General features: G+C 37.3%; 1 protein-coding gene across 18 annotated transcripts in view; it reads right to left on the bottom strand.

The window, feature by feature from the left end:
* cnksr2a (connector enhancer of kinase suppressor of Ras 2a) overlaps window positions 1-15,580 on the bottom strand; it is a 94,046-nt gene extending 78,466 nt beyond the window's left edge. For 5 of the 18 annotated variants that reach the window (XM_079863774.1, XM_079863767.1, XM_079863779.1 and 2 more), the window contains exon 1: window positions 14,910-15,579. In XM_079863774.1, the coding sequence (XP_079719900.1) occupies window positions 14,910-14,973 (64 nt within the window). In that variant the 5' untranslated portion in view covers window positions 14,974-15,579. Of the gene's footprint in view, window positions 1-14,909 lie in introns of all 18 variants that reach the window. The other 13 variants (XM_079863778.1, XM_079863768.1, XM_079863769.1 and 10 more) reach the window with 4 other exon arrangements.
* Window positions 15,581-16,333: the final 753 nt, after the last annotated feature.

Here is a 16,333-nt window from a genome sequence, read left to right as displayed (position 1 = left end):
ACTTAAAGCAGCTGTAACTGATAATAAATTATAATGTCATCAGAGCTGTCCATGCCAAATGCAGCACACAATCCTAATAATGTTGCATATCCATCAAACTGACAGTAAATGACAGCTAAGCAACATCATAACCTCTAAGCTTTCCCATGTTTGAGGGAGAGGTTCATTAGATGGACAGAATCACTGTCCAAAAAAAAGTGCACGTGAATAGAATTTGTGTGGGAGCGTAATAAAGTTTGTTTAAATGAGACAATTTTGAGATCTACATTCTAGAAAAAGGTTCAATGGGGGTTAATGTAGAACCTTAGGTTCTTGACTCAATTTTAAAAAACCCTTTATGCCAAAAAGTTTCTATATAATGAGAAAAAGGTATTCTTCACGACTGGCAAAATGAGCTTTCAATAAAACTGGGCTGCCTATGCAGAAGAAAGGCGAACCAATTTTGGAAATTGGTGCTACCTGACTAGATAAAACAGAGGAAAAGGGCTGTTGTCTTTCCTTTAGGAAAATAGGTAGGAAAACTTCAACACACTGTGCTGGACATGTTGTCGTCCAAGGCCACTACCAGTTAGCTATGGATACGCTTAACCAGTCAAATACCGCCTTGCTTTTGTAGGAAAAACGTCTTAGCAACCTTTTAGTCGTAATTGTTCCCGGGTGCAAGAATTCAAAGAGTAAACATTTAGCAGGAGCGAGTTATTTCCGGTTTCCAGTGAACAATCTACCGCATTGGTAGCGGCTAAAGGCTGTAAAGGATCTTAAATATGGAACACTGCGACGGAAAATCTGAAAAGCCTCAGTGTTTGTAGTCAACATTTCAAAACTGGATGGCAAATACAGTATTTTAGGCCAAATGGAGGGGAAAAAAACTGCAAGAAACTGCTGTTCTGTCAGTTCCACCAAATCAAAACGCTGTCGCGTGTACATGTAAGAAAGATGTTCTCATATTGTTCCATTTTTACCATAATGTGTTTTTAAAGTACGATGCAATTTTCAGTGTTAAACCTACTCTTACAATCACTGTGTTGTTAATAACCCTCTGTCAATTCAACTGTCCGGGGGCAGGTAAAATGTTGAAGTATTTGTAGTCTTCACAAAAGCCCTGGAGCTGTCAAAAGTCCGCCTGAAGGCGCGTTTTGCACCATCGGGCAGACGTTTGCTCATAATTAATGTGAATTTCTCGGTCCAGGTAACAGACAACAAGTAAACATGGTTCATTTATATATTCTCCTGACATTGTAACAAGAAAAAGCGAGGTGAAAATCGGTGAAGCTACACTTTAAATGATTGCATAATACTTACTTTAATAATGTATAATTACATTAATTTTTTTCAACTGATAAAGCATATTTATGAGCTGTTTAAACATTAAAATTTAATTAAAATGACAAAAAGAATTAAAATAAAATGAATTCAAACTAAATCCACAAAACAATCCCATGATGGGAACCCCTAAAAGGTTCTATATAAGAAGTGCCTGACAGAAGGTTATATAGAAAGTGTATATCAGTAAAGCTGCGTGTCCAGAATCAAAACCATCCTAAATCAAATCATAAATGATTGCTGCACTGTCTACGGTAATGCTTCTGAAAACCCGATGGGATGCACACACAAATCAAAATAATAAAGCTGCCGTCAGCTGTACAGGATAGATGTGACTATGAAAGCTATAAATACAGAGAAAGAGTCTAATAAACAGTGAGGGATCTAGAAAGTTTCGAAAACACCACCATTCACAACTGTCACCATCAAACAGGTGACAACACACACTCTCTCTATAGTGACACACACTTGTTGGACTGCATTTGTCAGTCTTGGGCAGTCTGTTTCCCAAAGGCACGTCTCACAGCAGCCGTGATCTCCCAACAGCTGCTGTGAGACACAACGTACATAACTGCAGGATTTACATATTTTGCTTACAGCATGTGCATGTGTTTATGATAGTGTATGTAAGAGGACTCTTTTTAATCTCACTAGCTGCCCTCTAATAATTAAACCTAACACAGCCAGCTCATTAACAGAACGGGCCAAAACTCATTTGCCAAGACAGCAAAAATAACAGTCATTACTGCTAAACAATATCTGACTCATTATAGAGCGACCCTTTCTGTTGTTAAATACTTAGTTGGTGATCCGAGGTCTGAATTTAACGTGGAAGGTATACGGCTAAAGATGCGAATCTTGAAATGAGCGCAATGACGAACTTCTGCTGATGCTGTGGCTCTGATTCACAATCACACACTGGACAGGTGCAAGTGAACAGTTAATTGTTAGTTAATGTTGTTAATGATATGTGGGCAACAGGATGAAGAGATTTAGAAATGAAATAATGAAAGAAGGGTATTGAGAGAGCGTGAAAGATCAGTTGTAATCTTGGTAATGTACCTATGGCCATCATCAGAGGGAAGACAATTGGGCCCTGTGACAAGGCCCTTAAATATTTTGACTCAGGCCCTATGAACTCAAGCAACAATAGATGCACCAATAAAGACATTTTGGCTGAAACTCCTATCTGTTATTTAGTTACCAGTAGCGGCTCCTGACCGTAAATTTATGTATGGGCAGTTTCTGGGTTCATTATAAACATTTTTTTAGATTTATATTCTAATCACCAATGCTACAATTTTCTATAATAGCACAATCATAATCATTTGTTAACAAACAAGTATTCATTACTTCAATGAGCTCATTGTTTCTGCCTTAAATTATTACATTGTTTAAATTGGTACATTTTTATCTAACTGTGATTCTGAAATTCATAACTTAGAAAGCTACCTCTGATAACAGATCACTCTAAATTGTAATGTAGGCACATGCATTTTCTGTAACGCTGCTTTGAAACGATGTGCATTGTGAAAAGCGCTATACAAATAAATGTGAATTGAATTGAATTTAATTGAATACACTTTTGGCAGAGGTCTAATGTCCTTGCGTTATTCAGGGTGGCTCTCTAATGTTGATTGACAGGCTTTAAGTTAACAACACACACATAGAATGCTATCTTAGAACTGCCTTAATGTAGTATTTATTGCCTCTGAATGTTGTTTTAGAATGTTACAAGTTGTGGAGGAAAATTTAATGCAGCAACTTTTTTTTACCGCAGTGAAGACAGCCAGGGTGCCTCCTGCTTACACTCAAGCAGCATGCCATTAATTCATCACTATAGTTGATTTATAAACAAATTATTTACCGATTATATATTCTGTTCTGAACAGACACCTATCTCGATCTCGCTCTCTGCACACACTCGCTCGCACAGGAGTATTAGAATAGCCTCGCTCTGTTATAGTGCATTATTCATTGCACATGGCCTGCTCCCTCTGACAGGTAGCACAGTAAAACTGCAGGGAGAGAGAGAGAAAAAGCCAGAAAAATGGGCCAAAAGGATATAAAGAAAAAAGCTTAGCCTGAGCACTTAAAATATGACACGTATTAAACACCTCCCTGGCTTCCCGTCATTGAATGATAGATAAAACTATCTGGTAAAAAGCTCTAGAGTTACGGATATTCTGAACCTTCCCAACTCTCCCAGATGCAGTCTAAGCAATGTCATTTATTCGTGCTCTTCTCTCTATATTCTATCAATCTTCATTCTTCATCTCATTTCTGGCAGCTGTGCTGTGCATTATGCAGACTTGGTGACCACTGAAAGGGTTGTCGTGACAACCGTTCAAGGTGCACAAAGTGCTCAAGGTCTTATTGGAAACTCAAAGTGCTTTTCTGATTTGTTTTAAGGCTCCTGTTTTTTCAAAATGTAATGGTTTACAGATAGCGGTGATGGGGTAACTATGTTGATTTCCAAGTTACAAGTTACCTAGTTGTTAGTAGTTAAACTAATCTAAAGCTACACTTTTAAAAACGTAGTTCAGTCATGACAACTCTCGGGATAGTTTGTAAAACATTGTATTAATGTAAATAGAATGTACATAGGGCAGAACCTGATTTCACCAAGTGCAACATGGATCAACATCTTTGTTGATACTGGAACAACATTCCAATCAACCAATCAGATTTGAAGTTTACAGTTTAGGTCAAGTTTAGGCTTACAACCAGAGTAGGTGCTTCTATGTCAGTTATTCACCTATCATTTCCCTCTGATTTTAGGGATAACTTATGGGTAGGGTTAGGTTTAGAGGTAGGAATATGGTTATAATTCCATTTTTCGACTGTAATGTTGTTCCAGGATCAACAAAATATGTTGACCCATGAATGTGTCTAACCAGGATAATATGCCTACATAGGTTTGGTCTTTGCAGACTAGATCTGCTATACGCTGCCACGGCTGCTGCTGCAGAGCAAGTATGACTTGCTTTTGCTAAATGCTCGGAACATAAAATTAATAGAAACATGCTGCTGCTGATAGAGAGAGGGAGACACCTTCGTAACAGATAGGCAGGTGGTGCTGGGGAGGTGGGGAGCTAGAATAAGAATTTGCATAATGCATTTGTTTGGTAGTATGCAAAAATTACAACATATTCAGTGTATATGATTATATTTATTTAAAAAAATGGATGCAGCTTTATTGGGACATTACTTGCCCCTGTCTTTAAAGCCCAACCTTACACCTACTCCTAATCCCACTCCAAAACACTTTTTTTCCAGCTACTAAATACCCATTAGGCACTTTATTTCCAGTTGCTGAATATTTATTTAAAATTAACTCTCTGAGCTGATATGCAATTGGAAAATAGTAATGTTCCTTAGGAGATAAATAGCCTTTGCCAGCAGGGTGGGCTATTTGCACTTGGTGTAAATAGACACTCCGTAATCATAAATGTTTCCTGAGTATCAAATATTAGAATGATTTCTGAAGGATTTCTGACACTGAAGACTAAAGTAATGGCTGCTCACAATTCAGATTTGCCATAATTAATTTTTGCATAAAAACAGTAGATCACAGTGGCAACTGGTAAATCTACCCTAAATACCACTAATAAAACAAGAAAACACACTGATTTATGTAAATAAGTAAAAAACGATTTGGCTACCAAAAAAGTGTAAATGCCTCAAATTGATAAGATTAAAAAAAAATTGAATCATTCAAACAAACCTATTCACTAAAATGAATCGGACTTTCGAAAGCCACATTAGAGAGTTTGCTTGGATTTAAAGTTGTGAACATAGTTTATCGACAAAATATCACCAATTTAACGGCTTGGTGAGGTACAAGGCTACTTGTTGGGAAAAGTTATCTTGTTTCTGAAAAATATACACTAAGCTGTCACTCTACTGAATAGTCGCTACTTTTAGTCTGGGTTCACACTGCAAGTCTTAGTGCTCAATCCTCGTCTTCATCCTCTTTACCGCCTGCACTCAAATTCACTGGCTTCTGCTGCAAATCACCTTAAATCCTGACTTTAATGGTCTCCATGACATTTACTTCTGTATGACATCATGCTACATGCATGCCGTCTTTGTTATTGTTCTTTTGCGCAGAGCTGCGACCAGTTCACCCTCGAAATCTGATATTGGCCAGAATGGCCACATTTAAAAAGTAATGTGAACAAAGAAACAAAAACAAACAAAAAATCGGACCTGATCAATAAGCACAAAGGCTTACAGTGTGAATGTAGCCTTAGTTATGGTTACTAAAAGGTGTAACGTCCCTGAAAAGAAACATGAATACAGGCCGCAAAAGGATGGGATAAGAATACCCATGAATCAGCTGTGAACTCCTACACAGGTTTTTCGTCGTTCTGCCATGACACCACCTGCGAAGAGGCTCTATGTGTGTGTGTCCACCACTAAATCGTCCTTGCTCTGCCGTCACTTAATCTCAAAGCCATAGGGGACTTCTGGAGATGAGAAATTCATCAGTTAAATAAACCCTGTCTTAAAATGAGCCATCCAGCTGTGCAGAGCCAGACCTCGAGCCTCTGCTGAAGTAGGAGAGCTGAAGGGCTGGTTCTTGGACCAACAGTGAATTGTTCATAAATACAGTCTTCCACAACAAAATGAACACACTATTCTAGATTGGTTTCTTTTCTCTTGCTGTGAACATAATATAACTGGTTCTTTGTGTATAGTCCTTGAGATGCCTATAGTCTTCAGAGTAACATTCTTGAGGTTACACTATACAGTAGGTTCTTCACATCAGCTTGTTTGGTTTTACAGTATTATAATAGAGAAAAAGCTAGCACATGCTCTGACTATGAGTTTGGATCTAGATCGACTCATTTCCCAATCCCACTCCCTTCTCATCTCCTGATTGTTTCCTGTCATCTGTTCACTATCCTTGCAATAAAAACTTTTTTTTAATACTTTTTTATGTTGAGTGTACATTTTAATGCATGGGAAAGAATATACTAGCATGTAACCATTTCTAAAACTCCAGAGAAATTGAATAGTTTAACATTTTTCCTTTCTTTGCTCAGGAGACTTAACTGAGTTCTCAGTTAGGTCTCATTGAAGTACCAGCTAATGGGAAGATCAAATAATTTCACTGACTTGATCTTCAAATCTCGTTCAGTCAACCAATCAAATCTTCATGATTTCCATTTTTAATAAGCAAATCCACCAAACACGTCCACATACATATTTTTGTTCATATTCGTAATAATCCCTTGCCTATATTCTCAGATGTTTCTCCTAAAATTCCTTTTAAGAGAAATGGACACAAATGGGACCTATATAAAAATATAGAGCTAAAATAAAATGTCGATATTACAGCTCAGATAATTAATTAGGTCTTAAAATAATCAGACAATATGAGTTCATATCTCTTATTTTTGATTCCATAATCTTGGCACAACTAGAGCACTTTTTCTGAAATCCCTGCCTCTTGTAAGAATTTAGACATGAAGAATGTGAGATCATATTACAGATTTGGTAAATTTGTGTGCAGTTTGAGATGTTGTTGAGATCTCTTCTGTAACTCTATTGAACACATACATAAGATTCATTTTCTTTCCTAAAATAATGACAACAAACTTGACTTGGACCATCACAGACACAACAACATTTCTGTTCTCCTATCTATCTGGTTGTTTATAATGGCTCCCAAGCATTAACACCTGATCATGAATCCCATTTTCACATTAACCATCTAAAAAAACGGTTTCTGATTGCTCTCAGGTACTGACTCTTGAGTAATGATCTGAATCCAGAGCATCAGCAGAGGAACCCAGGTGTTTCCCACCAAGTACGTCTCCTAACAGATGCTCTACTCCCTGCAGACACATAACTTTATTGTTCAAGCTAATCTGTTTCCCTCCCATCTGTAAAACTATGCAGCTCTTGGCCAGTTTGATTAATGACTTTTTTGGGGTGGCCTTGTTGTGGTGGTTTCATTCCTTATAAACTACAGACAATCTTAAAATCACCCTCCTGAAAAATGTGAGCACTGACAGACAGGATGCGGCGCAGAGCGTACAGTCTCTTACTGAGTACATACTGTATTGCTACCTTTCTGGAGTGTTTTGCTGAATATTTCCCTCTATACTGCGGTTCTTCAGTTCTATAAAGTGATTCAGAGATGACTCACACCCTTTACACCCACTGACAGCACACAAACACACTTTTACACTTTTTCACAGGAGGGAAGAGTCGCCCTGAGCCAAGCCACACACCCACACACCCGCCCCTCGAAGCTGCAGCCCAGGACGCAATGCTAAAGCTCTGCGTGTGTGTGTGTATTATTATTCAAAGGTCTTTAACCTCGCTTTCTTCCTCTCGCTCTCTGTATTTCTGTCACACACACACGCAGTCAATCCTCCCCAGCTCTGCCACATGTCATACGAAATACAATATTCATGTGTTCCCTTAGGACACACCCCGGAGACAGGCCTGGAATCCCCAAAATGCCTTGGAGAGCCTGATACGTGTGCGCGAGTACATATGCTCTAATGACCTCCATAAATGCGTGCTATACATTTTCCACTCAAGCACACCAACATTAGCCTCATAAACCATCAGAAAAAGTATCAAACCAAACCATTCCGAGCTGAAAACCGCTAAACGACAGCGTGTCATTTCAGGCAAACATCCCAAAAAGCAGCTAATGCACCTTCCTACATGACAATCAATTATGAATGTGTAGTGGAGCGAGAGAGCCGAGCCGTAACATGGTCTTTCATCTTTCTGTCAAGATATTTCAGCTGAAGCTGCGATTCTTTTTTTGCTCGTTTGTTAAAAAAAAAGTTTAAGTGAAGGATGCCAGACAGGAAAATGAGTTCAAAGTGAATAAGTTGAAATTTTTGAAGGGTTTTGAATTATATATATAGGCCTAATCATTATATCTATGTGCATGTAGCATCCGGAGGGTTACTATCTCAATTGTTTACTATAGACAGGCATGATATAGCTACTGCTGCAAGCTTCTCAGATTTTTCTATCCACAATATGGCTAGGCTATATATAATAATAATAATAATACATTTTATTTATTTGGCGCCTTTCTGGACACTCAAGGTCGCTGTATATATCACTGTATATATCACTGTATGTAAATGAATCGTTTAATTTGTTTCTCTTTTTATTTAATAATAATAATAGAAATAGGCCTACATCAACTTTGTGTCCATTTTTTTTCCCTTCAAAATTCCTAATAATAGAAACAATAATGATTTATTATTTTATTTACTAATCTATTACAAAAAAAAAAAAAAAAAAAATATATATATATATATATATATATATATATATATAAATTATTATTGTTGTTAATATTAATAATATATTACAGAAACATACAAGTTTTGTTTTTGCAAATAAATTCCAAAGGAATTTTCAAAGGATTTTGAGGAAAAATCCGAGACAAAGTTGATATTTAAATAAGCATTACAGATTTTTTGTATAGCTTTATATATTATATAGTATAATGTTAAAAATAATAATTATTATTATTATTACTTCACAAATATATTCAAAAGAAAAGGAAAAAATCTGAAACAAAGTTGATATTTAAATGAGCACAACAGAGTCTAATGAGCCATAAAAGAGTTATCACTCAGTCATCTTTATCTATTCATCACAGGCATTCGTGTGATGAACGATTCTCAGCTGAATTGATTTTGATACCAAAATATCTCAGTAGGTGATTCAGGACTTGAATGGTCCATCAGCACATTTATAGGCTCCAGTGCACAGCTTCTAGTGTCGCTTGGTTATTATATTGAACACTCCTCTGAGGCAACGGCTCTATCTGAAATAGTGCTGCCTTCCAGTAAAACCACAAGCCACAAAAGCACAGCAAAACCATGCAGGACCACAGTCTAACTAGGAAACCACAGATGCTGGTTCTAGTTTAGCCAAAGTGCTCCACCCTGATCTTTAGAGATGGAGGCATTGGCATCAGAGACGGGCCTCCAATCAGAAGCTGAGATGTTTATTTCTCTGTTCCCTGGAATGTGTGCAGATACATTGACTTTTCTACAAATAGAGCCTGAAACACTAAATAGGGCCTGAAAAAAAAAAAATCTACCAAAAACTTGAATAAAAGAAAAAAATTAGTGGTTAAGCTGGATGAATAGTCAACAGCATTATAAATATATATGTATTTTGCTCATAATTTTATGTTAGGTCAATTTTGTTAAATTGTTATGTAACATTTCTAATAGGCTAGTTCTCACAATAACAAAAATGAGAGTTGTGCCTCTGTTGCTTTTACCAAAGCATACCGTATTCAAGGAAAGTGATGCATACTGGTTAGCCGCAGGAGATGATTATACATTCAGTAGCACTTATGGGAAAGAGCAAAAAGCAAGTCAGAGATGGTGATAGAGAGATGGAGAGAAGAGGCTTGCTGCCTATGAGAGTTTGTAAGGCCGCAGTGATGTGACAGAACTTGATTAGATCGAAAGCCCTGCGGTCAGAAAGCTAATCAAGAGGAAGGAGTAGGCATACACACCCACAGACACCCTGAAGATGTGTTTCCAGCTGTTGCATTCCGAACACTGGGAAAAAATTGTTCGATCTTTAAATAGTGATGACATGAAGACAACAGCTGGCTTAATTATTTCAAGGAAATGTCTTGAGTGAACTTAAAAGGTCACGTTTCCATGACTTCAAATCTGCCATCATTACAACAATTACAAATTTAGGTTGAGTATCTGTAAGTTGTTCAATGCAAATTACAATATTGTGTCATAATATTATGAAACGCATGGAGAGCAAAACATGAATAGTCAACTGGACAAAAACAAGACAAAAACCACATGCAGAATTCAATGTTTGATGCAAAAATACATTTTAGTAAAACATTAAAATATTTATATCTGTAAAATATTTATTTTAAACAATAATAAAAAATATATATATATATATATATTAGGGCTGTCAAACGATTAATCGCGATTAATCGCATCCAAAATAAAAGTTTGTTTTTACATAATATATGTGTGTGTACGGTGTATAATTATTTTCTATATATAAATACACACACATGCATGTGTGTATATACTGTGTATATATATTTATATTATATATAAATATTTTACATATAAATAGCACATTTTTCTTTAATATATATATGCATGTGTGTGTATTTATATATAGAAAATAATTATACTCCATACACACACATATATTATGTAAACACAAACTTTTATTTTGGATGCGATTAATCGCGATTAATCGTTTGACAGCCCTAATATATATATATATATATATATTATTTATTTATTTATTATATTATTATTATATCAAAGTTCACTTTCAAGGCCAGGTACAATGTGTCTTAGGCAAAACACAACTTGGAGATCAAAGCATTGCGATTTCTTATGTATTTTTGTTATTGTATCCTTGATATTTTGAATGTTTATCATATTGCAGTTCAAATCATAAACACAATATTAAAACAAAATGATTATAATGTGATATTTTTGGCCAAAATGTGCAGCTCTAAGAAATAATCATACAGACGCAAACATATTGTGATTTGTTGGTTTGCAACATCTGTTGATAGTTACCTTTTAACCAAGACACTGAGGTCATGGTATTTCAGAACGGAGCGATCGTTCTGTTAAACCTTTTAAGTCTCCAGGGTACAGGCTGATGCACCATTAAATTTCCTTCTGTACCCGTTGTCCCATCTTTCCTAAACACTGTTTATTAAAGGCCCAGCATGGCTCTGAGACACCACAACAACTGCAAAGCAATATATTCATTCAAGAGCATTAAAAATGCAAGTCTTAGGAACCCTCCATTTACCAATAATCAGCCTTAGCTCTACCTCTCACTTGCTTCTTCATCTCCATCTTCACAATCCTTCTCTTTCACTTCTTTCAGCTGCACATCTCTCATTAAATGCATATTAATCACAGTCTCAATGATTCCAGACAGCTTCCACATCTCAGGCTAATCAAATACAACACCAGTCCCTTCTTGGCAAGTTTTCTGAAGCCATACAGTTCAACCAAAAGGGAACAATTTTGGTTCAACCAAAATTTAAAGCGATAGTCCATATATAAAATAATATTGTTATAATTTACCCATCCTCATGTTGTTCCAAATATTTTTTTCTTCTGTACAACACAAAAGAAGTTTTGTCCTTTTTTGTCCATATAATGAAAGCCAATGGGGTCCAATGTTTTTTTTTGGACCCCATTGACTTTCACTGTATGGACAAACACATTTTAAAAATATTTTACAGAATATCGTCTTTTCTGTTCCACACAGGTCTGGAATGACTTAAGGATGACAGAATATTCATTTTGGGGTAAACTATCTCTAAAAGTCATTAATAACAGAAAATCTGTATTGGGAAAGAAAAAGAAAGATTGTTACTTTGCTACAAATTAATATGTACTACCTCCGGTAACCAGACACAGAAAAAAATGCAGGTGCTACACTGTAAAATACTATTTTAGTTTTTATACTACAAAATTTCGTGTAAGATTCAGTGTGTTACTTGTTGTTTCTTTGTAATTGCTTGTGACATTTGCTAGCAATTTCTATGTGAAAATTGATTCTATACCAATTTTTTTTTTTTTTTCAGTGTAAAGATCATTGCATCTGAGGTGAATGACTCTTGTTCGACATGGGCAAAATTGCTCCTATTTCCACATGAAAGCTGTTGGAGATGTCCAACACTTTATTCCAAATGTTTTGCTGATTCTGAGTTTATGGCACTCCAGGCAGCCTTCAGAGCACCGATACACTATTAGCAAGACTTTAATAATGGCATTTAGAGAGGGCCATAGAGGGGGTGTGCTGAGTGTAATGTGTAGGCCTGGGGAGGTGCGATCAAAACACTCACAAACTCTCTGAGTCACAAACTGAAAAATAGATTAACTATAAGTCACAGATGCAGTTTGACCTAAAGCTGATGTACATATGTACCCCTCCAACACACACGCACACCAAAGAAGCCTGAGCCTCCACTTCAATTTAGCCTAAACCAGACTGATTCAGCTACATCCTGTCTCCCTTTAAGCTGCATTAGCCATGCTATTAAATTAATCTTCTCTCCACAAGCAGGTAAAATTTCACAGCTCTATTTCCAGGTTATATGCTTGTAATTGGGAAAGTAAGGGTCAAAACCAAGCCGCTAATGTGACTAGGTAGATTTTATAGCTTATAGGTACACATCTGAAAGGACAAATCATGAGACAAATTGATAGAGAGCACACCAATAAATCTGATTGCAGTAACTCGCTGCACTAAACCTGGTACACAACAATTTGAATCCAAAATGAGGGCAAATATCCCTCCTGATAAGGCCTTCTTCTCTGATGGTTAGTCTCTCAGCTGTTCTCCACAGATGCTCACATTGACAAACAAATGCGTCAAGACACAAACACTGAATAATTTTAGTACACATGCAAAAGTCCATAGCTAAAAGGTAGGGTAGGCAACTTTCGGCACTGCTAGCAATAGCAAGCTAGATTTAAAAGCATGAGATCCCACCCTCCCTTCATAGCGCTCACCAAAGCCACACCTTCTTCAAAACACATGAACTCACACAGCAGAGTTTGCAAAGACGGCGTTAAACTAGGCTACCTCATGTCTCAAAGCACATAACATTACAATAATAATGAACATGAACAACTTAAAGAGCACTGACCTGTACCACCTGACTGCTTCAGATTCATTTCAGCGTTGATAGTGTTGCCATTGAAACACATACATTTGAGTATAACGTCACGGGTTTGCATCTCTTCCAAATTACAGTAGTTATGGCGCAGTTAACGCAGCATAAGCTCAATGTTTTGGTTCAGGAGGAACTGTAAAAGGTAAAATGTGGCTGCTGTTTTGGTTGCGGTGCTCGGTGACTGACGTCTGTCTAACTCTGCATAGCATGAAATGTCTGCGCGAGCAGGGTGCGCGAAGGTATGGAAGTATATGTTGACAGGTAGGTAGGCCATCGTACCATTGCATTCAGACCGAATGCAATGATTGGATGAACATTTTATGGTTATACGCCTTCCACAGACATATATACTATAATGTATATAAATACATTAAGACCACTTAACTTAGTGATTGCTATCAGGATGTGAGGAAACTTTCAACCAGCATAACAAAAAAATAATAATTCTGGAAACCAATCTCCTACCCTGCCTTTAATGAAAGAATTTAGTTCCATCCAAAGCTTTGACCTATTCAGGATTAGCGAGACCATGTATTAGCCTAATTTATTAATACAAACTCATATCTGTCAATAATCAATGTTACTTCATCAATAGAACTATTACTATTATAGTAACTTTACATCCGAGGCTTCCAGTGAACCAATGCAAAAGTCTATTAAAATGGCACAATTATGCTGCTTTCATAACCTTCATCTTTTGCACATGCCAGAGGTGTTATTCTTATATTCTCACATATTTCTATCATATTAGCTCCAGGACATGATATTAAGAACACTTTTGACTGATATCATAACAAGCCTTATATCACAGATCTGTGAATCACTATCCCACTGGGATGCACTCGAATCCTGTCAAACAACCTCGATAACTCACTGCTCGATTTGTTATTCTGATGACGAATCTAGACACGCCGCCCACGCCCACGAGAGCAGAGAAGGCGCGTAATGGCCCCTCCGCCTCCGCGCGTCAAAGATTCTGCTTCTTTTCTTCAACTATATGCTTATAAAATTTAGATTACCTAATGGAAACGGTGATTTTTGACGCTCCGTAACCAGCATTCCCATTACTGGCAGTGTCTGTTGGAGTTCAAGCTCTTTTTGTGAAATAACAAAGTTAAATTCTAACAGGACATTATTATATCTAACAGGTTATTTGTGATTATAGATAAGTAGCTGATAGGCTATCTTTAGTTGGCCGAATTATGCTAGTATATATGGTTAGTATATGTATTAATCAATGGCTTTAAGGGCGTTCGACTTTTAAAGGAATTTCTGTCAGCAAGTTTCTGTCGAGGTTTGTAACATCAGTGCGCCTATATCTAACAGTCAGCTATTTTAAAGACATTTTAACAAAACTTTAAAGTTCTTGTGATATATTTGTGATGTGTAACTCAAAAACAAATAGATAAATAATTACATTAATCGTGTTTTTATATCCCATACCGATCCTAACGGAAAGCGCTCGAGCAGCGAACTGTTGCTATGGTTACCTCCTCAGGCAAACGGGACTTCTGTTCGCTAGAGGCTATTAGGCTAGTGCTTTCTGACTTGTAAAATAACTTTTGTGTGTACTGAACTAATTGACACACAAACATATAGTTACAAGTAAAAGAACACAGGCTACTTTTAAACTTTTTGTCTGACTCCCTTTGAGGGGTTCAAGTGAGAGTTAGAGACTCGAACAGTCCACCAATAATTCATTCCCTGGTTGCTATCATTAACATCAGACACCTGTACGCTCAAGAATACCCAAATAGAACATACACGATTTGATATATATCACTAAAAATTTAAGAATAGGCCTACCCTGCGCCATTCGATTATTTAGTAGGCTAAATAATGGGCTTTGTGGGTTTAGGGACCAAAACGCATCACGTACCTTTCATCCAGTCCACAACTTGACTGGGGCTCCATTTACTAACAGGTTCCATGACGAGAGCCATCGCGAAACTTTCTGTGGTTGCCCCCTCGACACGGATGTTTATGTGGTTTCACGCAGCTCTGGGGAGCTCAGATCGATGGTCTCACGTTAAGCGCCTAGATTTGGCCCCCGGTTACGCGATTTCATCCCATCCAGAATTGCGCATCCAAAAGCGTCACACCGAACGACATCAGGCACATTCCTAACCCTTTACTCCAGCTAACTCAAGCGTTTCTTATTATTAACACCCATATCTAAGAGCCCAAACCTGGTCCCCGTTTCAGTTCAGATCCTGGCATGATGTGCCATGCTCTGCCGGGTCCCCAACAGTCGCGTCTTCATGCCATGCACCAAATGCAGTCTCTCCGGTTTCTCCCTTCGTTTTCTTCTCTTCTTTAGGAGTCTGTACCTTTCAGAGGCGGACTAGCGGGTATGTAGAGTGAGACAGAGAGAAATGAGCGGTGTACCCACGGGGACTCAAGTGAACGTCGCTTTCAAATGCAGCGGCGAGCGTTGATTCAATTGGGCGCGCGCTCCTCCTGTGGGTGGTGCGGCAAAGTGAATTTGACTCGCGCGCTCGGTTTATTTCCCACGAGGATAAAAGGCTTTCGGCCGTATTCATTTTAATGAGGGCACGCTGGTTCGCCCTGCTTCAGAAACTCTGTAAAAGCAGTGCACGCAAAGTATTTGTCTGGAATATGTAATGATGCTCATAGAGGCGCTATATTTGCATGAAACTTGGGCACTTGGGACTATGTAATGTGGTCTAAACCAAAATTATGGAGGACTATGGTGGCATAAACCATATGAGTGACAAGAATAACTCAAAGATTTATAAATGGGAGTTTAACCGGGGCTAGTTGTCACACGTTTCGATCGGATATTTCTCACGGTATAGGTTTATTTTTGAAAGTCAATTTTTGTACAAGAACATAGCCTAAAGTCTTAAAGCTTTTAAACATTTCGATTTGAACACAAATTGCCCAGGAAAAAAGATGCTGTAAGAAAACTTTGGTGAAACTTGATGGGCAAGTTGTCTCAATACAAGAAGACATGTCATTAAACAGCCTATTTCAGGCTTTTCTGCAAAATGTAAAAACAATGCATTCATGAAACATGTACTGTACATACAAAATTGCCTAGGCTATTGTTTTGGTCCTAAAATGAATTTTGCAAGAAACACTAGATTTTTGAAACCAACAAAGCCATAAACATAAAATATCAGTAACTTTACAATAAGGTCTCATTTGTTAACATCAGTTAATGTATAAACTAACATGACCTAACGAGCAATACATTTGTTACAGTATTTGTTAATCTTTGTTAACGTTATTAAAAATACAGTTGTTCATTGTTCATGTCAGTTCACAGTACATTAATGT

The sequence above is a fragment of the Squalius cephalus genome (assembly GCF_949319135.1).
Source record: "Squalius cephalus genome assembly, chromosome: 25".
NCBI lineage: Eukaryota > Metazoa > Chordata > Actinopteri > Cypriniformes > Leuciscidae > Squalius > Squalius cephalus.
The sequence above is the reverse complement of the archived record's forward strand: the minus strand, read 5'-3'. Positions and strand labels throughout refer to the sequence as shown.